The sequence below is a fragment of the Macadamia integrifolia genome, chromosome 6, assembly GCF_013358625.1.
Source record: "Macadamia integrifolia cultivar HAES 741 chromosome 6, SCU_Mint_v3, whole genome shotgun sequence".
In the NCBI taxonomy this organism is placed as follows: Eukaryota; Viridiplantae; Streptophyta; class Magnoliopsida; order Proteales; family Proteaceae; genus Macadamia; species Macadamia integrifolia.
Window position 1 is genome coordinate 16,935,202 of NC_056562.1, and position 24,866 is coordinate 16,960,067.

Genomic DNA, 24,866 nt, shown 5'->3' on the forward strand with positions numbered 1-24,866 from the left:
AGAATTGGGGAAGATGTTAGGCACCCAACCTACCCAGTTTGACCGATCTTCCTGCTAGATGCTTAACAACGAACATTTTCTAAAATTATTCCTATTCCACGTGCATGGCTAAGTTATCGCACATATATACATTGATTGAATTTAAACGACTATGTACACTAAAACAATGTTCATATAAAGTTTACATGATGACAATTCGGTTAAGAAACTATACCTGAACTTAACCCCTGTTTAGGGTCAAGAGGGGTGGGCCCCTGATTAGTACCGGTTCGGACTGTCTTTCAGATTCACCTAGCTCAGGGGAAAATGGTCTTGACCTCCAACTTCCTTTCTCAAGAGATTTTGATTGTGATGATATTCAAGCAGAGTTTTGGCTAAGAACGATTACTTACAAATTTGGATTCGGACAGAGCTTCGGCTAGGGAAGGCTATTTCTGGATTTGGATTTAGATAGGGCTTTGGCTAGGGAAGGCTATTTTTGGGCTTCGAATGAGGTGGCACTCCGACAGAGCTTCCACTAGGGATAGGCTATGGGAGGGCTAGGCTGATGTGGCACTTCGGTAAAGCTTCCGCTGGGGATAGGCTAAGGGAGGACTAGGCTGAGTTGGTACTTCGGCAGAGCTTCCGCTAGGAATGGCTATTTCTAGAAAGATTCCAAAGGATCTCGGACTAAGCTTCCACTAGGAAATACTATTTTTGGAAAGAAATGGATTGACCTAAAAATGGATTGAAGATCCCTAAAGCCCCAAAGAACACTTTGAAGATCCGAGCAAAACTCCAGATCTTGACAAAGATCTCTTCGTAGACTCAAAGAACCACAAGGGGGGAGGGATTTCTACTTTTGATAAAGATCAAGAACACTCAAAGCAACATGATATTTTTGGAAAAAATAGATTGAACTACAAACTTGGATTGAAAATCTTCAAAGTCCTAAAGAACACTTTGATGATCCGAACAAAATTTTGGATCTTGACGAAGATCGCTCCAAAGACCCAAAGAAACTCAAAGGGGAGGGGAGGAGGAGAGAGGGCAGAGCTTCACTTCCTAAGGTTGGTTGTGGGGTTGCGATCTTGGTCCTTTAAATCCAAAGGAGGGGGGTATTTATAGGATTTCTACGCCAACAGGGAGGAGAGAGAATTTTTAACCAATGGGTAAAAGGGGTTTTTAGACAAATGGGAGGAGAGAATTTTTAGCTAATGGGGGCAAAAAGTGGGTTTTTGGACTAATAGGAGGTTATGGCATAGGGTATACTAGCGGAGTAGTGCATACACGAAAATGGGTGAAGAGGAAATTTCTTCACCCTCCGGACCAATGGAACGCAAATTCCAACTGTTGACGGCGGCACACAAGGTTGGGTTGAAATGCACGGGGCATGACTAGCACGGATGCATGGGAGGGCAGGCATGGTGCAAGTATGGGTAGGCAATGTGCATTGGCTAGGCAAGCACAGTGCATGGGCTGGGCATGCATGGGGCAAGGATGGGCAGGCACAGTGCACTGGCTGGCCAAACCATGCGCGAGATATGCAGCAAGCAGGGGTGCTGTCAACAGGCAGCGGGGGTGCAAGCAGTAGCTAACGGGGGGCGGGTAGGGCTGTGCTTGGGGCTGCTGGCTAGCCAGCACTTGCAGCATGAGTGCGGCAGGCCTGCGCGCAGCACTCGCACAAACATGGAATTTTCTGGTGATGATTGCGGGAGATCCAACGGTTCGATTTTGACATGCCATATATTGTTGAAATCATATTTTCGAGCACTATCCATCTGTACAGTCATTTTAACTGGATTCTTTCATATATAAAAAATCAAATATGGACCCTCTTCTCTCCCGTGCAAGGGTTTTCAAGGTTTTCTGATAGGTGGGGAATGTTTCTGGGTTTTCGTAGTTAATCATTATCTCTATTGATCGAAAGTCAAAAATTACGTCCAAGATCCGCATTTCATCATAGCCGGAGGAAGGTGACAAAATTGGGTGTCTACAAAGGTGCCAACATCACCACCCATTTTTAGCCTTCTTCACCTTACTTTCTTGGGTGGTAAGTCTACACATCGCACACAATCTCTGTAGGCTAGTAGCCACTCCATATATAACACAATCATCAAACTCCTTCATGTCTAACTTGCTCAATTGAGTTTTCAAGTCCTATCTAAGTGTATGGATGGAATTTGGTAACTTGTATCCCCACTAGTAGGATACCAACTATCAGCTTGTATGCTAGACTCTCTATGTAGTGAAGATAAAATATGATGCACCAAAATTCAACAATGCAACTGAGGATGTCAAATAAATGGGATGCACCAGGTATTCAGCAATGCATATGAAAATTCCATCCATATCAACAACATACCTATGACTACCTCAAATGTAGTCTTAGCTCCTTCCGTTGTCATTTGCAAATGCCCCTCCTTGCATTCTGATACCTTGTTGCATCAAAACCAGTTGACTAGCTGTTGGGGTTGAGTGTTCAACATATGAGTCTGCCAACTTCTTCTATGGACACAATCTAGCTATATCCCTAAATTGATCACATATATAACACTGTTTCATATGTAAACATGATATAGCCTTATGTTCAAGTTGTTTACATGCAGAGCACCACTTCTTCTGTGGACCCACTTGCTGAGGCACTAGTGTTACTGGCCTTGGCTCTTGTGATGCTTGGCCAACTTTTGGTATACTAATTAGTGGTGCAGATGAAGTAGTCCAGCGTACTTCAACTGCTCTAGTGAAACCTTTGTCACTAGATGGTGTGTTTGCTCTCCTTGCTACTTGAGTTTGATAATTTTCTCTTTGCTTCTCTTCTATGGTCTTGGTTGTTTGAACCACTTCTGCATATGTCTGAAGGTGATGTGCAATCAGCAATGCTTCAATACTAGCCCTCAAACCCTTCTCAAATTTCTTGGCCTTTGCTCTTTTAGTCTTCATGTGATCTGGTGCAAAATAATACAAAGCCTCAAACTGTTGTTAATACTCAAGGATAGATTTTGGCCCTTGTGTCAAAGCCATAAATTTTGTCTCCTTCCTATCTCTAACACTTTCAAGGAAGTAGTTCCCATAGAAAACTTCCACAAACTGCTCCCAAGTCGAGTTGGGATGAGTGGCTAATAATATAGGCCTTGTAGTTTTCCACCAAACATGTGCTTCATCTTGCAGTTGATAACTAGCACATAAAATCTTTTGCTCATCTGTGCATCCCAACACGGTAAAAGCTTTCTCGACCCCCTCTATTCATTTTACTGGTGCCAACGGGTCATGAGTCACTTCACTAGAATAAGGGGCCGGTACTTCTGAAATTTCTCCACTAACGTGGAGTTATCTACCCACACTGATGCAACTGGTTGCATGTCAGATGTATGCTGCACAAGTGGTGTCACCAGTACTGGTATTGGCTGAGATGACTGACCATTGGCTAGTTGTGAATTAGATGAAACTCCTTATGCAATAGGTGGTGTAGGAGTAGGAGCAGATGATGTAGATTGCACAACAGGAGGTTGTACCATAGGTGTCTCCCTGGCACAGATAGATGTAGCTATCTCAGTCGTCATATCCCAATGTTGTTCAAACTTAAAACAAGCATGAAGAAATTAACGATACTTCTTTATCTTTTGAGTTGTTCTGCGAGATTGATTTCTGAAGATCTTTGGTCTCTACGTAGACCTGATGAAAAAATTTGGATCATTTCTTATTGATTCATGGAGAATGATTCTGATCTAGTTTATGGCCTATTAGAAGTAGAAGGCGTTCTGGTGGGATCCTCACGGACAGAAAAAGATTGCAGTTAGTTTGATAATGATCGAGTGACATTGCTTCTTTGGTCCGAACTAACAAATCCCTTAGATATGATGCAAAATGGATCTTGTTCTATCATTGACTAGAGATTTGTATATGAAACTATGTATTAGAGTTTGAAGGGGAATATCCTTGACCCACAACAGATAGAGGAGGATTTATCCAATCACATAGTTTGGGCTCCTAGAATATGGCGCCCTTATGCCAATCTATTTGATTGTAGCAAAAGGCCCCACTATGCGATGTATTCAATAAAGTCTATCAATAGAACCATCATTCGGGTCTGATCACATGCATAGAAAAGATTCTCCTCAACCAAACCAGCATATCCTTTGTCTGGGGCTTACGCGGTGGTTGGAATAGAGACACATTTAGTTGTGAATTCCAATGTGGCAGATAAAATCTATATCTGCACGGTTCAGTTATATATCCTCGGCAAGTATGTTGGTTCTATTGATAGGCTTTATTCTTTCCTTTTTCTTCCTTTTGCCTCTATTTCCCCGGCTATACGATTCTTTTGAAAACTGCAACCTAAAATTTTTTGAAGATTAGCATTTGGAGGAAATCCCACGAATATATTGGGGCAATGGATGATAATTGATCCAACATGTAGATTATGCCATAATCATCCTGAGTGTACCGAACATACCTTTCTCTCTTGTCATTTTACCAAGAAAATTTGGGAGGCTAGTCCATTGGGTTTGCAAACAGAAAACCTTTTAGGATCTTCTTTTAACAAACTTATTATGTATCTAGTTAACTCCAATACAATTCTTGAAAATCATCTAAATAATTTCTCTAGTATTTTCATTATTATATGTTATTTCCTATGGATACACAAAAAAAAATTACTTTTTCTATTGATAAACCAAACCCCTACTCCTCTCTCATGTTAATCAGGGGACTGAGACACAATGTAAGTCAATACAACAACAGCAGGTGATCTAATGCCTCAAATGCTTATGAAAATATTTCTGGTTGGGCCACCTATATACTTCAAATGTCTCATTAATTACCAGTTATTTGATGACAAGAAAACCTATTGAAACCAGTGCCAGGGGTTTTCTATTTGGATTAAAACAAGCAAGGTCAGAGGGATTGAGTATTACCAAAGTATTGAGTGATTCAGAGGAGTTATAGCAACATTTTTTTTTAGAATATAGTACCACCTCATGGCCTTGTAGCATGATTCCCAATTTTTTGGATGTTTATAGTCTTTTACCCCTAACCTCATTTTGGCTCAAGCTCTACTAACGACGTGATCCTTAAACATTTGATTTATCTAACCCATGAACAAAAAATCACATCTCACTATCACTAATGGAGACATCGATGTAGAGGCTTTAATTTAAAAAAATAAATAAATAAATAAATATGGGAAAAATTCAATATCAGCCAAGGGTAGCAGCCATGGAAATAAAATCCCAGGGCATGGGTGAAAAATACATCATTGGGTGAAATTTTCTAGCCCCACCCCAACAAAGCCAAAGTCATGGCATGTCTCAATAAATTGAACTTGAATCTGATGACCTAATTCAGATGACACGCTAATTCCCACTATCTTCTATTACACCATGTAAGCACTTGAATTTTCAATTTTCACTATTTTTCCCCTTCTTTTTAGTTAGTAAAATATCAAAAAAATTAACCAAATACCTGGTAACAAGATGTATAAGCTTTTAAATCAGAACTCCAAGAAATCATCGATCAGGGAAAATCTCGACACATTCCTCCCAATTTCAATTTCTAAAGTTCTGCCCGACCCATGGCCAACCCACAAGCATTATCATGTTGAGCTTTGGATGAGTATAATTGCAGAGAAGAAAATCTATAGTTAATTAAGGACAGGTCTTTTACCAATAGAATAAACACCAGTCAGAGTCGGCCAACAATAATTTTTCCCCCCAACAAAAATTCCTCTTTTTCTTTTTTTTTTTTTACCATGAAAGCACTTCGAGTAATCAATTTTGACTACTCTTTTTCCTTCTTTTAGTCAATAAAATATCTAAAAAAATGAAAAACCCAACGAAAATTGCCTCTAACAAGATCCACAACTCTAAATCAATACCCAAAAAATCATTGATCGGGGAAGCATTATCATGTTGAGCTTCCAATTTCTAGGCCAACCCACACAAGCATCATTATGTGTTGAGCTTTGGACGAGTATAGTTGCACAGAAGAAAATCCGCAGTGTTAAAGGACAGGCCTTTCTACATATGGAATAAACACTAGTCAGAGCTGGCGGATATTAATTTTTCCGGCCAACCGAAACTTTCTGATTTTTTTTTTTTTTTCTTGACGATCTGTAAGTCCAAACCCTGCGTACTTCACTGAAAAAATCACATGCTGATATAATTCATCAAAAAAATTAAAACCCATTCCGACATAATTAGCCTCAAGGGTAAGAGAAGGCAGTAGTGAAAGGATCCGAAAGAAACAAAATTGAAGCTTTTTCCAAAGATTACCAAAATATAAATTTTGCTCAATAAACACACCCATTAATACAAAACCTGCCCAAACTAGTATACAGTAACCCTATTTTGAATCATTAAAATATCTAAAATGGGATATTACAAAGAGTATGTATGCTCCCATAACATTTTTGACACCCCTCCAATTTGCAAAAACACGGTAATGCCACATTCTAGTTGGCCATAAAATGAAACTATATCTCTACATTAGCATCACAAGACCGTACTCCCTGTGATGAGCCATCCCCTACTTCAACCGGCAACACCCTTGCCCTGTAAGTATCACCAGTAGTCCACAGACAGCCCTTGTGCCTGGTGAGGCACATTCACAACCCACCAATCTACCAAAAATAAAGTTGGGAAGGGAAGAATAAGGAGAAAAAATAAGAGGAGCACCATCCCGTTTACCTCCATAGAAAATATGGCAATGATCCAAGGCACTCACTGAGCTAAGAACACACGAGATTAGCACCGTCAAAGATCCAGTCAGCTATGAATCAACCATCTCATCCTGTAGCTCATTAGGGGCAATGAGCCCCGGAATGGTAAGCATCCGCTGGCGCTCCCTTTCTCTCTGAGCTGCAGCCTCTTCAGCATAGAGATCTTTGTTATCCTGCAACAGACTTAAAAGAGTATGAGAATGAAATTCATATCTTCAATCATGGAGAAATATGTGGGGATATTACTATTTCAATATTCCCTGAACTAAGTTTGAACAGTGATTAGAAAACAATGGACTGGAATTTAAACTTAGAGATGCCCCTTTCATCCTCCAGATTCCTGAGGAATATGCATTTCTTGAAACCTGTGGCGCAACGGTTTAATAGCACTATTGCAACATGTGTCACAAGTTCAAAACTTGGAAACAGCCCCACCTACGAAGCTAGGGGTAAAGCTGCGTACAATTACCCCTCCCAAACCCTGTAGTAGCGGAAGCCTCATGCACTGGGTTGCTCTTTTTTTATGTATTTCTCAAAACCCATATGGCAGGATAGCACTCTGAAGCCATCCATAACAATTGACAAATCATTTCCCTCCAGTCCAATTTTGTTAAATACACAAGTACCGGAGTTGTACTAGAGAGATGAAACTAGGATCGCACAACTCCAGTTTTGTAAGTTATTTAGTAGACCTGCACCTGAGTCCAGCCGCATAATACCAGAGGTAGGCAATGGGTATGCATGTTTACAGCACTTGGTAGAAACCAGATATTACCCTAAAGACACATAGAAGTGGAAACTGGAAATGTATTTCTGCTTAACCAAAAGCAGAAATAGATTTTGCGAACTTCATAAATAACAAGAAAGACCTACACCACTTGACATCACAAAAATGGAAGATGAATTCCTTTAGTAGAAGCAAGACAACCATAGATGTAGCATTTGTTAATAGCGTATGTTAACTACTGACATAACAAAAATGAAAGACGAATCCCTCAAGTTATAGCAACAACCACCACCACCATAACCTTATCCCAACTAGATGGGGTCGGCTACATGGATCCGATAGAAACATAAATAGTAAGAGAAGAAAATGCAGAAAAGGTAATAAAAGAGGTAAAGCACAAAAGTCAATGAGCATCTCGGGAGCATCCCCCTAAAAAGGGCAACATGGGTCTTTGATATAGCAAGACAATCATTAATATACAACCAGCATTTGCTGCTCGTAAATAGCCCAGCACATGTGAAAAAAAAAAATTGTGTATATATGGTATCAGTGCACCCGACCAGGGTGGAGTAGAAAGGAAAAACTTTAACCCTTTTGTTTCATAGGTTGAAACCCTTTCCCCCTTTTCCAAAATAAAAGGTTCCTTTTTCTCGATAGGAAACAGACTGGTCTGGCTGAGCAAAGAGGGCAACCGGACACAGCTGCAGTACTGAATTTTAGGTGTTACATACGGTCAGTACATTTAAGATTCAGGTCAGCCGATGGATAATTGCACAGCGTTTGAGTATATCACAGATGTCAGAAACAGATGCACTTCAAGCCAACAGGGAAGACGGAAAGGAATTCCGATTTAACTTATTATGACAGTACCTGAGCTGAGAATTCTTTTGACTGCACAAGAAAATCTCGGATGTGATTCTTAAACGTTGAGAGATCATTCCTCGACTCAAACAGTCCATTTACAAATTGTGTAACCTGCAAAGTCAACTTTGTTAAAAACAACGATCTACCGAGAAGACATGACAACACTTAAGTTCAATTCCCTACCTCTGTTGTGGTCATATTGGGAAATGATGTACCCAAAAGTTTTATGGTGTATTCACGTACAAACATAGAGTTGTTTGGATATGGATAAGGGACTGTAGAGGCATCCCACAAAGGTTCCGTTAATGATCCAGAGTCGACCTGAACATGCATCACAACTGTAATGATCCTGCTGCTGAATGCAATTGAATCAAAATCAGGAAAATTGAACTTTCTGTTACCAAGCAAAACAAGTGCTGCAGCACTAATACATGCAACTTGAACCCAGGTTTGTGGAATGTGTCTGTCAGAACGGCAAAAATTTCTTGCTCAATTGTGACGAAGTAAGTCCGGTGAAACTGATTGCAGAACTCAGAAGCCTGTATGATTCATAAGAGTAAGACTCCAAGTCGGAAGCAGAAAAAGATGCAGTACAGTAACAAGAATCACACCTGAAAATTCTTCAGCATCTCCAACAAAAGATTGAGCCCAGTTTCAGCAATATTTCTTTCAGTATGCCGAAAAGCCCAGATAATAGAATCCATTACAAGCTTCAATTGCTAGTATGGACCAACAAAAGATAATGAAAACAGATCAGCTCATCAAACAGTGATCAAATAACAAAACATCCCAAAAAAAAAAAAAAAAGAGGTAGGTGGACACATGAAAATGTTAAGAAAACCAATCATCCCAAAAAAAAAGGGAGGCGCACACATGCAAATGTTAAGAAAACCAATCATCCCAGAAAGAAAAAAAAGATATTATGATGACATCAAAGTTAAGCGTCAATCTCAGAACAACATTTGTGATTGTTCAATAACCAACCTGACTTGACAAGTGAATCAAAGCAGGGAAACAATGTGTAGCAATTGCACGCAGTAAAGAGAAAAATTTAAGGCGATGCTCTGGATAGTCTTCGAAGTTCTTTGTAATCATCTGCAAGAAAACGAGATTTGACAGATAAGAAAACTGGGAGGGCATGCAAAAAATGAATGTCTCATTTTAACACCATCGACATATTCACCTCAAGTGTGCACTCAAAAATGGCTTCAAATATACGTGGCACATCCTCTGTCATTACACCCTTGTACCTAGGTATGGAAGATACAACAGGTCAGAAGAGATCCAACGGGAACAGGTCACAAGCAGAAGTTAACTATAAGTCATAATGATTCCACAGTGACTAGTTCATCTTGGTAAAAATGTTTATGTTGCCTTTGCAATGGGTCCTTAGTAAAGGCTCTATTTACATGACCAATTTACAGAGTAAACCATAAGCTTAAAAAAAGAAATCTACAAAACCTAACAGCACAACTGTTATGTAATTGTGAAGCAAAGATTGGCGAGAATGGAGATTTACAATAACAATATTCAAAGGAATGCGGAATTAGACAACACCACAGTAAAGATTGCATCTAGAGTAGTCCATACCCAGATGCAGTAAATTGCCAGCAGCAGAATTACAAGGATCTATTGTGTTAAAACCGCTTATACTAAAAGCTCAAGTTGTTAAGGTCAACAACAATGCACACACTTGTGAAGGCCACACACCCCCCCCCCAAACGCACATGCAGGCATGTACACCCACGATCCTACACGTGGCTGTCAAAGAACCCCATTGCACTTCCCATGGATTGAACACTCGACCTTCCTACTCTAATACCATGTTACAACTGCTTATCATAAATTCTCGAGCTGTTAAGTAAGGGCAACAACAATGTATATCAACATATGCTGCGGTGATAATACCATATAAAGGAAGATGGAGAGTAATAAGTAGTAACAGAAAACCAGATCAACATTCCTTAAAAGAATAAACAAAAACAGCTCTAGTTTACAACTGAAGCTAATGCAAGATGAAATATCAACAGCAAAGCCCCTATCTGACATTTTGAGAAGCCAATAAAACAAACCCCTTTAATCAGATGTGATAGTGGATACTAGGAATGCGTGATATACAAGTCTCTTGAGAAATGCTTCTGAAACAATTAATTATATCAGCAGCATAACAGCTCAACTTTGGCTACCATCCCCAAAGTATTAGAAAAAATTCTAGTGTACCACCTGTTGGATCTGACAAAAAATACACCAAAAATGATGAAGTAATCCAGTTGAAGTAAGATTTTTCTTCATATTAACTGCTCTAAAACATCAAATTTCTGTAAGCATAGAGGTTTAAATGATAAACTTCAAGGCCAGTTCCCTGTTTCAGCACCATGCTTTTCATTTCCAATGCACCCAGAGTTTACCGTAGTAAAGCCCATAGCCTCCCCAACCCCCTCATCCAGGAAAAAGAAATACAAATATATTAAGGCTTTACGAGCCATCTGCCAACCCTGTTGACAAGCCTTGTCTGAACATATTTCATCTCAATGCGATCTACCTAGGAGACATTATTTATGCAGTCACATTGATGCAGTAGCACTAGCCTGGCTAGAGACACAAGACCCTACTGTTTGGAAGCCCAGGCCTAAACTTGGCCTCTGGTTCCAGCAGTGAAGGATTGGAATTTCAGTAAATGTTTGTGGTATTTTTAAACTGAATTTATTATTATAGAGTACTTTTAGCTATTGATAGTTGCGGATTAGGAGTTTTAGTTTCCGTCAGTCTTTGGGTCAGTTTCAGTTTCAGTCGGTCTTTGAGTCAGTTTCAGTTTGATTAGGAATCCGTGTACGACCCAACTTTTGTTTAGCAACCACCACCCCTCCCCCAATTAATTCCAATTAAATGAATAGAATTTTTTTGTATCATGATTTCTGGTTGCTCTTGTTGGAGACCAGGCCGTTCGATTGATCTCTCTTCCCTCTTGCTTCATTTGAGCCCTTGGTTTCTAATCCCAAGCATGACTTCCTTGTCTTCTTCTATTCTTCTTCTTTTCGCTCCAGGTTTCTAGTTGTGGATGGATACCCTGTTTTCTTGTCTGGTTCAGCTAGCTTTCTCAGTTTCACATCTCCACTATAACATTATAGTTTGCCCTGGAACTTAATAGTTACCCATCAGTTGCTATTCTCTTCTCTTTTTTCCAGTTCACCCTTCACCTTACAGACCTATAATACAACCTACTCTGTCCTGACCACCCATCGATCCACTCAAAGCATAGTTTGGGTTTGTTAAATGGACCTGAGTGTTGCTATTGCTTGCGTTACTGTCCAATTCACATGGTATTTGAGAAGTTACAGCCCCTTCTTTAAGTTCTAGCGTGCATTCTCTTCTTCTTTCTAATTTTTTAAATCTATAAGCTATTTACTCATGAATACAGCCATCACATAGTGTTTTATACATGATTACTCTCTGGCAATCGGAAATTACAATAATTTCTGAAAATTTGTCCAGTTTCTGACTTTACTCAAATTTCAGTCCAGATCCCAGTTCTAAGTGTGGTCCCTACCCCTGTGTATCTATATCTTATTCTGGCCTTTAGAGCGCATTTTAATTAAAGTAATTTTGGTCTTCCTGAGAGTTAATAAGCATATAAAACATTCCCTTTACTTACATTTAAGACATCTAATAAACATTTGGAATTTCAATTCACAAAAAAAGGAGGGTATATATTTACCCTCAATGTCAGAATTAGAGTGAGATTACCTACTCCCCACACCAATCAAGCAAAAGGGTAGGCTCAGCTTGATTAAGTTCTGGCTAGTACCCTGAGAAAGAACATGCCCCTTGAAAATTGTTGTCGAGGCATCGCCTAGGCTCCCTTTACTCAAAGGGTGCCTAATCGCCTTGCTGGTGTCACCTTGGTCCCCCACCCCAGCCTTGTGATGTACATAAGTCCTTTGGGCTTATTTTATTGCAAATAAGCCTTGGGTTGTATTATGTATGTGTTGGGTCTTTGATCCCATGGGTTTTCTTTGAAATGGGCCACTTTAATGGGCCTAAAATATGGGTAGAAGGTAGGAAAACGGGATTTGATTCATTAGTTTAATTAGTTGTTATTTAATTCAATAAAGGCCCATTAGGCCATTGGTTGGTTGTCAAGTCCTATATGGACTATTAGTTAGTTAGTCCTACTCCATGTTGGAGTTATAAAGTCAAGTCCTAATCCTACTTTAAATTCCTAGTTGCAATAGGAGTGTCTAGTCCTCTTTGGAAACTAGCTCCTAGTCATATTATGATTGTAAACTTCCCCTCTATAAATAGAGAGGCATATGTACTGTTATTTGACAGATTTGAATGAAAAGAAAGTTTACAATTAAATGCCTAGAGCAGCTGAGATAGCTGTGGGTGAAAAGCCCAGGCTGAGATAGCCACTTCCTTTATTCTCTTTCACCCTTCTCAACCCCCCATCTGTTATATTCTTCTTTTTCTATTTTATTTGCTGTAACATCCAAGAGGTACAATTCAGATTCTGTTAGAAGCTATTACAGTCCAGAACCGACTAGCATCAATGAAGATTTCAGGAGAGATCGATCTCCATATCTCCCTCCTCTGACCTCTGATCTGTAAACTCTTTTAAGGGTGTGTTCTAGGCTGCTATTAGACCACTCAGTCCTCTTCTTGGAGCTGTTCAGCAGAATCTTGAAGTTTTCTCTATCCTAGGTTAGAAAATCAAGAAAGCTTGTAACTTCACAACCAGCCGTCAGAATCCTCTCAACTTTGGGGGTTTTTGTACCCTCCCTAGGGACTATCTACGCCCAAGAGTGCAGTTCAATCAGACTCCTACAGACCTAGCCGCACCTCTCTCCAGCTATATAGTAGGTCTTTCTCTCTCCTATCAGGTTGCGTTTTGGACTGGTTTTGCTCCTGTATGGGTATTGTATCCTTGGGGATTTATTTAATAGTCTTATTTCTTTGTTTTCTGGTCCTATTTGTATTGTTTGGGGTTATAAAATGCTAGGGTAGTCTTGTAATCTACTCCTGCATTAAGTTGTATCAGAGCCGAAGGATCCCTTACTCTACTGAAACACAACCCCCTGTGACTCCCTTTCTCTCCCAAAAAAAAAAAATCCCTCTTACCCATCATCCCAACCGAAACCCCAACCCCAACCCCATCCTTAACCGAAGATGGTTCCAGAAGTTCGTTACTTTGCTGGACAAAGGGATATGTTCAACACCTTTAATTGGCTAGACTCTCTGGAGGAATACTTTGACTAGTATAACTTGACAGAGGCACAAAAGCTTCGATATGCTTACTCCCGATTGGTTAGTTGTGTTCGAGAATGGTGGAGAGTCCATGAAAAGCAACTCCGAGTTCGAGGACATGAGCCTAGAGCTTGGGAAGAGATGAAGTATGAGTTAGCGACCAAATATCTCCCTGCATTTATCCAAAGAAGTTTCTTCCCTCTGGAAGATTCCCATCAGAATACATCTACTGTTGCCCAATCTAATGATCAGTCACGTTATTTTCATGGAGAATTCCTTGAATGGATGCGTTAATTGGACATGTACTTAGACAAGTACAACTTTACAAAGACACAAAAACGCCAATATGCATGTTCCCGTGTGTTCGAATGCAATGGAGAGTCCGTGAAAGGCAACTTCAAGCTCAAGGATGTAAACCTAGAATGTAGGACGAGATGCAGTATGAGTTGGCAAGCATGTACCTATCTGAGCATAAACGAAGCAGGTACTTCCTTCCACCAGATGTCCAAAAGCCACCCACAATTGACAAGAGCATGAAGGAATCATCAGCGTCTATTACAAAGGAGCAACAAAAGAAGACACCAATGACCAGTGAACCAGAGTCAAAAGTTGAGGTTAGTGCTGAAAATTTTCCAGCCATTCCTATTGTCAAGGAAGAACTAGTCATTGATGTACCCATCGAGACTCATGTGGAAGAATCCGAAAGCAACAAGGTTGCCACAATGGGCAATGAGGTTGAGACTGAGAAACTTGACACTACAACAACTGTGATGATTGTGAACAGCCAAGAGGAAGATCCTAAGGAGTTCAAGAATGAAGTTGTGTTTAAACTATCAATGGAACCGATTGAGAACCACCAGGTAGATGAACCAAAAGAGCTTTATGTTGCATTGAAGTTAGAAGAGATCAAAGGTGCATATGTAGATGACCCTATGAATACATTCGAAGATGTTGAAGTTGGACATGTGGAGTTCGTCATCCCATTGAAGTATCTTGAAGATCGAGCTCCTCACATTCTAGACTACATCTTTATTATCAAAGAGCTATCTGAATTTTTCTACGGCTTGAAGAGGGACGTGCACCATGATATAATCACCCTCGCACTCTACAAAATTCGAGGATGAATTTTTTCTAAGAGGGCGAATTCATGTAGATAAGTAACTTGGGCTTATTTAATTACAAATAAGCCTTGGGTTGTGTTATGTTGGGCCTTTGATCTCATCGGTTTTCTTTGAAATGGGCCACTTTATTGGGCCTAAAATATGGGTAGAAGGTAGAAAAACGGGATTTAATTCATTAGTTTAATTAGTTGTTATTTAATTAAATAAAGGCCCATTAGGCCATTGGTTGGTTGTCAAGTCCTATAAGGACTATTATTTAGTTAGTCCTACTCCATGTTGGAGTCATAAAGTCAAGTCATAGTCCTATTTTGAATTCTTAGTTGCAATAGGAGTGTCTAGTCCTCTTTGGAAACTAGCTCCTAGTCATATTATGATTGTAAACTTCCCCTCTATAAATAGAGAGGCATATGTACTGTTATTGGACAAATTTGAATGAAAAGAATGTTTACAACTAAATGCTTAGAGCAGCTGAGATAGCCACTTCCTTTATTCTCTTTCACCCTTCTCAACCCCCCATCTGTTCTATTCTTCTTTTTCTATTTTATTTACTGTAACATTCAAGAGGCACAATTCAGATTATGTCAAAAGCTATTACAATCCAGAACCGACCAGCATCAGTGAAGATTTTAGGAGAGAGATCGATCTCTATATCTCCCTCCTCTAACCTCTAATCTGTAAATCCTTTTAAGGGTGTGTTCTAGGCAGCTATTAGACCACTCGATCCTCCTCTTGGAGCTGTCCGAATCTATCCAGCAGTTGTTCTGTAGAATCTTGAAGTTTTCTCTCTCCTAGATCAGAAAATCAAGAAAACTTGTAACTTCACAACTAGCCGTCAGAATCTTCTCAACTTTGGGGGTTTTTGTGCCCTCCCTAGGGACTATCTACGCCCAAGAGTGCAGCTCAATCGGACTCCTACAGACTTGGCCGCACCTCTCTCTCTCCAGCTCTATAGCAGGTCTTTCTCTCTCCTATCAGGTTGCATTTTGGGTTGGTTTTGCTCCTGTATGGGTATCGTATCCTTGGAGGTTTATTTGATGGTCTTATTTCTTTGTTTCTTGGTCCTATTTGTATTGTTTAGGGTTATAAACTGCTAGGGTAGTTCCTTGTAATCTACTCCTACATTACCTTAGGTCACCTAACCACCTTGACAACTATGCCCTCGAGAACTCCACAATTCATTTCCAGGCTGATTTAAGTCCATAACTATCTTATTAAATTAGAGTTGTCACAATGTCACCTAACTAGGTGACAGCAATTGTTTGAGCACCCTTTTGACTCCCATATAAGTATATAACAAAATTCATCATTTAATCTGCCCTCAACTTCACAAGGACTCTTGTCTTTTGTCAGGTTCCTTCAAAGTCGCTATTCATGATTTCCTACTGACAAGAATGCCATTTGGTCCAATAAAATTCAAAACTCCAGATTTCACAGCATGTTTTTATAAATGGTGGTGCAAGTCAGGCTGAAATCAGACTCAACTCTGAACCTCAAATACCTTGGTCCCAATTAAGGGCCACAATTAGATTAATTCTGCTTTAAAGTATATGATTATTCTAACATGGAAAGTACTTAAGTGGTGATTAGTTTGATCGAACGTTCACCAGAAATTAAGACAAGCAAAAAAAAAAAATTCCTTCACTTAAAGACAAAAGCAACTCCATTGACACTCTAATCGATTCCTTCACTTAGCAGTAAAGACAAAAGCAACTTCGTTCATACAGTAATTTTCATTCCAATTGGCATGTCTTTGTCTCCCATTATTTTCATGGACCACTGAACTGAAGTCAGATTGTCAATTGAATGGTCCACATCACACCAAGGGACTAGATGTACTTTAAAATCATTGACTGTTAATCGACTGCCAATCTGAGTGAATTAAATGGGGTTTTCTGGACCAGAGGTGAATTGACAGACCTGGGGTAGTTTGCAGTAAATGTTTGTTTTATTATTATTATTCCCACCCCAACCCCCCCCCCCCCCCCCCAAAAAAAAAAAACACCCTCTTTGGGTGGATGGGGAACATGATTGTGAGGAGAATCTATGTCAAGACGTCCAGTGCCATAGAGGACAACTTTGCAGTAAGGTCAACAATGTTTGTGGCTTAAAAGCAGCACCTTACATATAGTTAAGCTAATAGTACTCTGTATACACATTGTAAAACCACCGGACTATTCAGAGCATTGGCTAAGATGATCCAACCACTGGACCACAATTTACAAGGCCAGAATAGTTGATGTCTGGTCCGGTTTAAAAAGTACTTTCCTCTAGTTAATATACATGGAAAGAATGATTTGGAGCAATTTATATGGTTAGAAGTTGGTACAGGACTCACTTATTAATGATTGTCCCAAAGAGTGACAAGACCTCAGACTCCCTGGCATCTGGCAAATTCCTAGCATAGTCGCCTAAAACAGGATCCATCATTGGTGGAACAAACTGCTTTCCAATTTGAGGTTGATCTTCAGCTTTGTCCAAGAATGTCTCAATGAGCTTTAGAGTTTCCCTCTTGACTGACCTGTTTCAATAAGAAAATTATTCAAATGACTAAAATTTTTCAGGATTATAAAGCACAACTGACTCGATCAAAAAGTCTCCCTTACCTCAGAAGTTTTACATAGGAAGTTTTAGAGGCAAAGGGCCCTCCATCAGCAATACTGTTTGATATGAGCTCACTATACATTCTGTAGCAAGCATCAGATTAATATGAGAATAAGAACTATTAAACAAGCATGACAACAGAATAGCAAAAGTGTGTTTCATAGGTTAAGAACAGTATCAAGGATAATACAGCAGTTTGCAAAGGGAAGCACCTGTACACATTGAGCATGTCCAGAAAAATCAAGGATATCTGGGACAGGAAAAATGTTCCAAGCGAACTGGAAACACTTGTATTTGTCTGGAAAGTAAGCAATAGATTAAATTAGTCAAAATAAACACAAAGCAGCACAACCAACATAAAGTTTGTCCACCAAATTATTACGCATAGAAACTCCAGTTGATTTATCCACCAGACAACATATTGAACCTTATGATATGCCAAAAAGGAAATTGAAATCGCATATTGAAAGATGCTAGCCAAATTGAAGAAAGCTACTGATCTCACAGAGTAGGTACGAGCAAAGATAGCTTCCACACAAAATAATGCAAAAAGTATCACATTGGTTCATAGAGGAGATGCCTATTTTAAACCACTTAGTCATTGTGAAATATATTTGATTCTAAAGGAATGGACATTCCTTCAGGAATCTGTAGGCTGAGACCCAATGATAAAAGCCCTTGGATCACAGGGTTAGACAGTAAGAACCTCCTTAAAGCTGTGTGTGCAGCATGACAAAGAGTTACAATATGGCAGGTACATAAGCCTCAAAATTCACAATGTTAGTGATGCAGTACAGGGCTACCATATGTCTAGGGAGCCACCCCCACCCCACAGTGAACATCTTGTTCTTATAGGCCACCATAACTATCCAAGAAGACGCTCGCTATAATATTCTCCTACCTATAGCACTGGCAATTGGGTGGAGTAAAGGGGATCTACGAGCATCGTTGCGCTAACAGCCTGATACCGATCCACTAGTACTACCCATGGGTACAAAGGTAATACGAATCGATTTTTTAATTAATGATAATTGGGCAAAGATTTCTTGTCAGCCCAACTCGATAAGCTTATCCTGCCAGCCAAAAAAATTTCCATATAGATGGGCCCAAATTTTGCGGAAATGTAAACTCCTAGGTCGCTCGCTCACGTGTCAAGTTTCAACTCAAAAAAGTTGTCGAGTAGGGAGGGTGAACAATAGTGGGATAAAAAATCCCACTTAAACCAGCCAGGGTTCTGGTTCTGGTCCTTAAATGAGCCAGCCTCTAGAATAAGTTGTGAGGACCGGCTTGGGATCTCACAATACTTGGTGTGCGGCCCATGAAGACATCTTGCATGGGAGGAGATTTGGGGTTGCAGAATATTTCGTATTATTACCAAATATCTAGTTTCTATTTTCATGTAATAATTACTTAGTGAACAAATGGGCAAGCCTGTGGTGCAACGGTTAACTTGCACTATTGCAACATGTTGGTCACAAGTTCAAAACTTGGAAACAGTCTCTTCAGGAATCAAGGGTAAGGCTACGTACACTTGCCCCTCCCAGACCCTACATTAGTTGGGAGCCTCATGCATTGGGTTGCTCTTTTTAGTTACTTAGGCTTTGTACAACATTTTTTTTTGGAACAAAAATAAGGTAAAAACTGTACGGTAAGCCCAGTTCTCAAGAAGTGCAGCAAGTACTTGAGGAATTGGGGGATGTCATGCCCCACGAGTTAGTTGCCAAGTGCCCCCTAGGAGGGCAGTCTACCACAACTTCGAGCTCGAGACCCGAGTACCGTTAGCGAGGATTCTGACTTCTTTGGGAGACTATTGCCGACACAGACTAAAGAAATGGTAGTAGTTTTCTTACAAGCCAAGTCATCAATCTATCTGTACATGCGAGATCATGAATTAGAAACTGCATCGCGGTAGACGCCTACTAACGAGCTACTTCCCTACACAAGGTAAAGGAGCAAGGAAGTAGTAGTGTACCTAAGACCAAGGAATGAGTACGAGGTCGGCTTAAACGCGAACTAGGGTGGGAGTAGCTCTGGCGAAATGTTGTCATACCAGACCGGATGGATATCATCAACTCAAGATCTGTAACTGGCAACTTGCCATCATTGGTCAGCTCCCCCCATTTCAATTTCTTTTTATTTTTTAAATGAACCAGGAACTTTTTAGGTTTTGGAGTCCTTTTTTGGAACATGAGAAGCAAGCTTCTCACACTCAGAATCGATTCTGAGCAAAAGGCGCAGAATCAAATGACTCACTTAAGTATTGAGGGGAAAAACTAGAATTTGCGCACAAAACATAACAATCCTTTGAATTCGAGGGTATTGTAAACCCTATTACACACTTTTCTCTTGGAACAACCAGAGTAGAGAAACAGTGGAAAGGAGAGGAAGAACTCCCACTTCCCTCATCATCTTCGATCTGCCGTCAGCGAGGTGATGCTATCGGTCCCTCTCTCTCTCTCTCTCACACACACACTCTTTCTCTCTCCCTCTCTCTCTCCCTCTCCCTCTCCCTGCTGATTTTTCTTTTAGTTTGCAGCTTTACTGTTGTTCCAGCGAGAGCGTGGTCAAGGTCAAGGTTCCTTTGTGCACGAAGGTAAGTTGACTCTCCCTCTCGATTTTATGCTTTGGTGGGATGCGATCTTGTTTTATTTTAGGGTATTTTAGGCATCAATTTTGATGGATTTTATGCTTGAATGTTTGTTCGATTTAGGCAAGTACAGAATCAGGGATTAAATCGGTAGCCTCCCTCCCTTTCCTGCTCTGAAAGACCTCAATGCAACCAGCTGTTCTTTGTCCCACAGACTCTCTGTCTCTCTTTGGTATCCTCATTCAAGAAAGGCTTCCCAGGGGTAGCAAAGATCCTATCAACGAGGAACAATATACACTGTTTCTGTCGATTGTAGGGTCTCTCACTTTATGGTGCTCATAATTGTCACTTGAGCTTCACCTCAGCAACAATTCAATCAATTTATTCAGAGGTTTCGGCTTTATTCTTCTTCTTCTACTTGGTTTTCTCTGCATTGAAGGTTCTGTTCATGAGTACTCTGGAGAGAGTTTCATCAGCAAGAGCAATGCCTTCATAATCTACAGAGGCAGCGAGGGTCTTTATTCCTCTGTTTCTAATCAGACCAAGAGTCGCTTCAACCATTTCAATACATGTAGCTGCTTGAATTAACTCCATGTCAGTCACTGCTTGCATCATTTGGTGATGAAACTCCAGAATCTGATCAAAACAATCAGCTGGAGCTTCTTGTTCTGCTTCTTTTGCCAAGTCTGAAAGCAACCCGTAGGGAAATATGAATACCTCATTAATTATTAAATAATTCCCTAGTGGAGAAAAACAACCATGACGTCAAGGAATGTTGACTGAGAGGCAGAGGCATCTGTTAGTGCTTGAAGAGCATTCTTCTGGCTGTTTGGTTTGAGATTACATCTGTTTCTCTATGTTGAATGGATTATTTAATAATGGCAATGCACTAAAGATCTCAAATTATAAAGTTACCTTCACAGATGCTGTTCTTTTGATTCAATTCATGTTAATTTAGCATACCTAGAGCTAAACTTATGTTCTTTTGAGGATTCTGTTCTTATATTATTAAATTTGTTAATTGGCTTATTTATTGTATTATCCAAGGAATTAGATAAAACTCTGTATTGTGTTACCCAAGGAATTGGCACTCATGCTGAAGATGGCATTTTATGTAAATATTGGTTTCTAACATAAACAATTCTGTTAAGTGCAAACCATACAGGTTTCTGTTTCTTCCAAGTTACAAAATCATTTTTTTTGGGTTACCATACAGCATTTAAGATGAAGAATCACTCCAAAAAAACAGAAATGCAAAAAAGTGTGCCAGACCCAGAATCAAGTTAAAAACAGAATCATTACAATATAGAGCCTTAGTGAACAAGTTAAACTGAGTAGAAGTTTCGGTTTTATTTGCCTTCTCTTTCACTGTAATAGAAATAAGTTACTTGGGGCATGTATGGCAACATTTAAAAAAAATATACTTCTGGTGTTTTTGAGTCTTTTTTAATACATTTGGGACAGAACATGTATGTGACATCCGGTCTGTTTCAGTGTCCTTTTTCTTTTTTTCTTTTTTTCAATGAACCGGGTGGAAATTAAAAGAAGCTCAAAAAACAAAAGGTTGGGACTGCATGAACGGGGGGAATTTTCACGAATCTCACAACTCCAAACTCTCGAACCTCTCACTACCACCACCAACGCCGCCCCCACCGCCACCAGAAGATAGTCTGTTAATATGCATCCATACGTGTTTCTGTTTTTCACTTTACTTACGAAATTTTTCTTTTCAAGTTTTACCATACAACATTTGTTGGTACAGAAGTACTTCAAAATATCAGAAACAAAAAACTGTTTCTGACTGAGAAACAGTAATTTGGAACAAAAACATTGTCACACACCCCCTTAGTGAACAAGTTAAGCCAAGTAAAGTATCAATTTTATTTGCTTTCTATTTCATTGTAATAGCCAAGGGTCCTTTCTAGAAAGATTCTTTTTTTCTGGACTGCTTGGCAGTCAAGTAGTTCCCACGCATAAGGGGTTTCTATTCTTGTAATCAGCCTACTGATCATTATAAATACAGAGCAAGGGGCAGACTGGTCCACAATTTGAATGTTTTGACAAACCAGCTCTATGTGATTTGTATGTACTGTGCTGAATCAGTCACAGACCTTGTGGTGAAGCAAGAGGTGGATCCTTTGTTTGGGACTGCTGTTGAAGCCTTTCCCGCAGGCCATAGGTGATTTCCGGGTGGAAATCACTATCGTCATATCCACTTCTTCCCTCCTTTTCCTTTTCTTTTCACTTTCTCTCCTCACTGTTCAACAGGTTTTCCAGCATTTTTCTCACTATCGTGGCCTTTCATTAGGTGATATCCAACCTTTGTGTGCTTACATAATCCTATCATTTATTGTTCTCTAAGTTCTCTTGATATTCTAATATTTTTTTAACTGCAATTTAACGTCTGCAATAGGGTTTATTTGAAAGCAAATGAGTCTGAACATCAGTCATTGATTTCTGAGAATCTAACCATCAGCTGGGATGACATTTGACAATGTCTCTTGGGATGATATTTAACCATGTTATCATATTCCCTTCCCCTTCTACTCCATTCAATCTAAACTTGAGCTCCATCGCACTAATCGATTGACAATTATTCAAGTTCTCCTTACTTACTATTTTCGGGTTTCTAATAGTTTCTATTTTCTGTCCACGACCATATCTCCTTACCTAACCATCACTTTGCATTGATATTTTTACCATAGCCACCCCCTTAGGACCTCTCTCTCTCTCTCACACACATTTCAGCCTCATCGAGTTTATACATTGCAAGTTCTATTCACTTCAAGTTTCTGTCATATTTCTCAGATTTTAGGTTCACTGCATTCCTGTTTCTGTAGGTATGCTAGTGTTTTGCTTCGTTTCAGCCTAGCCTACCTAATCAGTTTTGTTTCTCATCTCAAGATTGCAATTTGTGTAACTAAATGGGTTTCTGATTGCATTTCCTCCATCTCTTCTTACCTAATGTCATACTTTGCCTTTTCCCTAGGTGATTTGCAGGAAATTAGATTCCATTTCTCTTCGTTTCTGGAATGATGATAATGACAGATCAAATAAACTTCATCTCATAGGGTAGCACAAAAACTGCATGCCTAAACATTTGGGTGGCCTTGGGATTCGTGATTCTGATACTCAAAACAAAGCTCTTCTTCTCAAACTAGGATGGAGATTGCTTACGAATGAACAGAGCTTATGGGTTCAGATTCTCGGATCCAAATATTTTCACAACAGATCAGTTTTTGATCTAAAAAAAAAAACAAGGAATTTTGAAGATGCGTGGATCGTTGTGCTGGAATAGTACTGTAAGCATTCTTCATATCTTGAGAAATATGGTTTCTTTAAAAATAGGTAATGGAAATAAATCCTATTTTTGGGTCGATCCTTGGGTTCACAATCTTCAGAATTCTATATTGGATAATATCTCTAGTACTACTAACCCCCCCTCCCCCCAATGCTTATCAAGCTTTGTGATTTTATTATAGGTAATCAGTGGAATATTGGTCTGTTAAACTCCTTGTTGCCTTTGTCTTTAACTAACTTTATTCTCCAGATCCCCATATCCCTGAACCAGATCGATGGTGGTGCCATCTTTCTAAGGAGGGTTCTTTCACAACTAAAATACCTACTAAATTTCTCAAAACAAACTCACTAAGTTAATGAACGCTCAAACAGGTCTCTTGCACATCTCCTTGCTCACAGTGGTGGCACTATATTTGGAAAATCAGTATCCACCCCAAGTTTAAGATCTTTCTCCAAAGAATTTCCTATGAAAGAATCCCACCAAAGACATTCTGCATAAGTGGATGCATATTGACCCAATGTGTGGGTTTTGCCACGACCATCATAAGGGAGATTCTGCAAAATGATTATTTTAGGTATCTGGGCTCAATCATGAATAAAGGTGATATAGAGCACGATGTTTCACAGAGAATTAAAATAGGATGGATGAAGTGGAGATATGCATTTGGAGAGTTGTGTCATTAGAGTATTCCTTCAATATTTGAAAGAAAATTTTATAGGACAGTCATACGACCGGCTATGATGTTGTGGTGCAAAATGTTGGGCAGTTAAAAAGCATTATGTAGATAAAGTTAGTGTAGCAAAGATGAGGATGTTGAGATTGATGTTTGACAAAAAAATGAAGGATTAAGGAATGATTATATTAGAGCTTATTTGAGAGTAGCTTCAAGCTTTCGATACATAATAAGCTATGAGAAAGTTGTTTGAGGTGGAATGACCATGTTCAATGGAGGCCTTTGAGTGCTCCAATACAGAGGAGTGATTTGATTCGAATTGAACGAACTATTTAAAAGAAACAAGGGCAAACCCAAAATAATCCTAGAAGTGGTGAGAAAAGACATACATAGCTTAGGCCTTGTATCAAGTATGGCCTCGAATACAGCCGATTGGAGGGCATGGATCCATGTAACTGAGCCCAATTAGTTAGGATACAGCTTAGTTGTTTTTGTTGTTGTTGTCCATTCTCCACACAAGGCATATTTGCCTGTTGTATTGCAAACATTAATAAAAGAAGTGTTGTCATACAACACCCCACGATTTTAAGATTGAAGAAAAAGACGAGCTCGATGCTTGGTTCGCTATTAGAGACAATGGTGGGGGTGAGAGACCCTAGCTTGGCTGATTAGAGACTGACCACGACCGTAGTTGAGAGGCCTTGGACATAACTTTCTTCTTCCCTTCTATTTCCTCCTCCAAGCCTTCGGCCTGACTAGTCCCGCCGGCCCATACTGGCCCCACTACTACATGGACCGAGTCATACTGGGGTTAAATGAGAACCATTCAACTTTCACTGAAAGCAATGAAGAGCACTAAACAAACTTGTGTGAGTGGCCCAAGAAGGTAAGAGGAGTCGAACTCAGAACCACACGCTTCTTGAGGCGAAGGCCCCTTGCCAACTCAACTACCCCCTTGGGGTTTCTTCTTCTTGCCTAATCATATTTTTGGGTTCAGAATACTTCTGAGCAACCCTTATTATGGTATTTTCTTGAATTGGTTTATTGTTGT

The 24,866-nt window shown here is 39.7% G+C and overlaps 1 protein-coding gene across 4 annotated transcripts in view; it reads right to left on the reverse strand.

The window, feature by feature from the left end:
* Nucleotides 1–6,219: 6,219 nt before the first annotated feature.
* LOC122082325 (protein EXPORTIN 1A-like) overlaps nt 6,220–24,866 on the reverse strand; it is a 52,709-nt gene continuing 34,062 nt past the window's right edge. The window contains exons 23-33 of one of the 4 annotated variants that reach the window (XR_006141280.1): nt 17,467–17,552; nt 17,257–17,337; nt 16,989–17,171; nt 9,472–9,538; nt 9,273–9,383; nt 8,900–9,007; nt 8,690–8,827; nt 8,472–8,609; nt 8,295–8,399; nt 6,666–6,870; nt 6,220–6,569 (exon numbers count right to left, since the gene is read on the reverse strand). Coding sequence is in view for 2 of the 4 variants with exons in the window: in XM_042649812.1 (XP_042505746.1) it covers nt 6,748–6,870; nt 8,295–8,399; nt 8,472–8,609; nt 8,690–8,827; nt 8,900–9,007; nt 9,273–9,383; nt 9,472–9,538; nt 16,989–17,171; nt 17,257–17,337; nt 17,467–17,552 (1,140 nt within the window). In the remaining 2 variants the exon portion in view is untranslated. Of the gene's footprint in view, nt 6,871–8,294; nt 8,400–8,471; nt 8,610–8,689; nt 8,828–8,899; nt 9,008–9,272; nt 9,384–9,471; nt 9,539–16,988; nt 17,172–17,256; nt 17,338–17,466; nt 17,553–24,866 lie in introns of all 4 variants that reach the window. The other 3 variants (XR_006141281.1, XM_042649812.1, XM_042649811.1) reach the window with 3 other exon arrangements.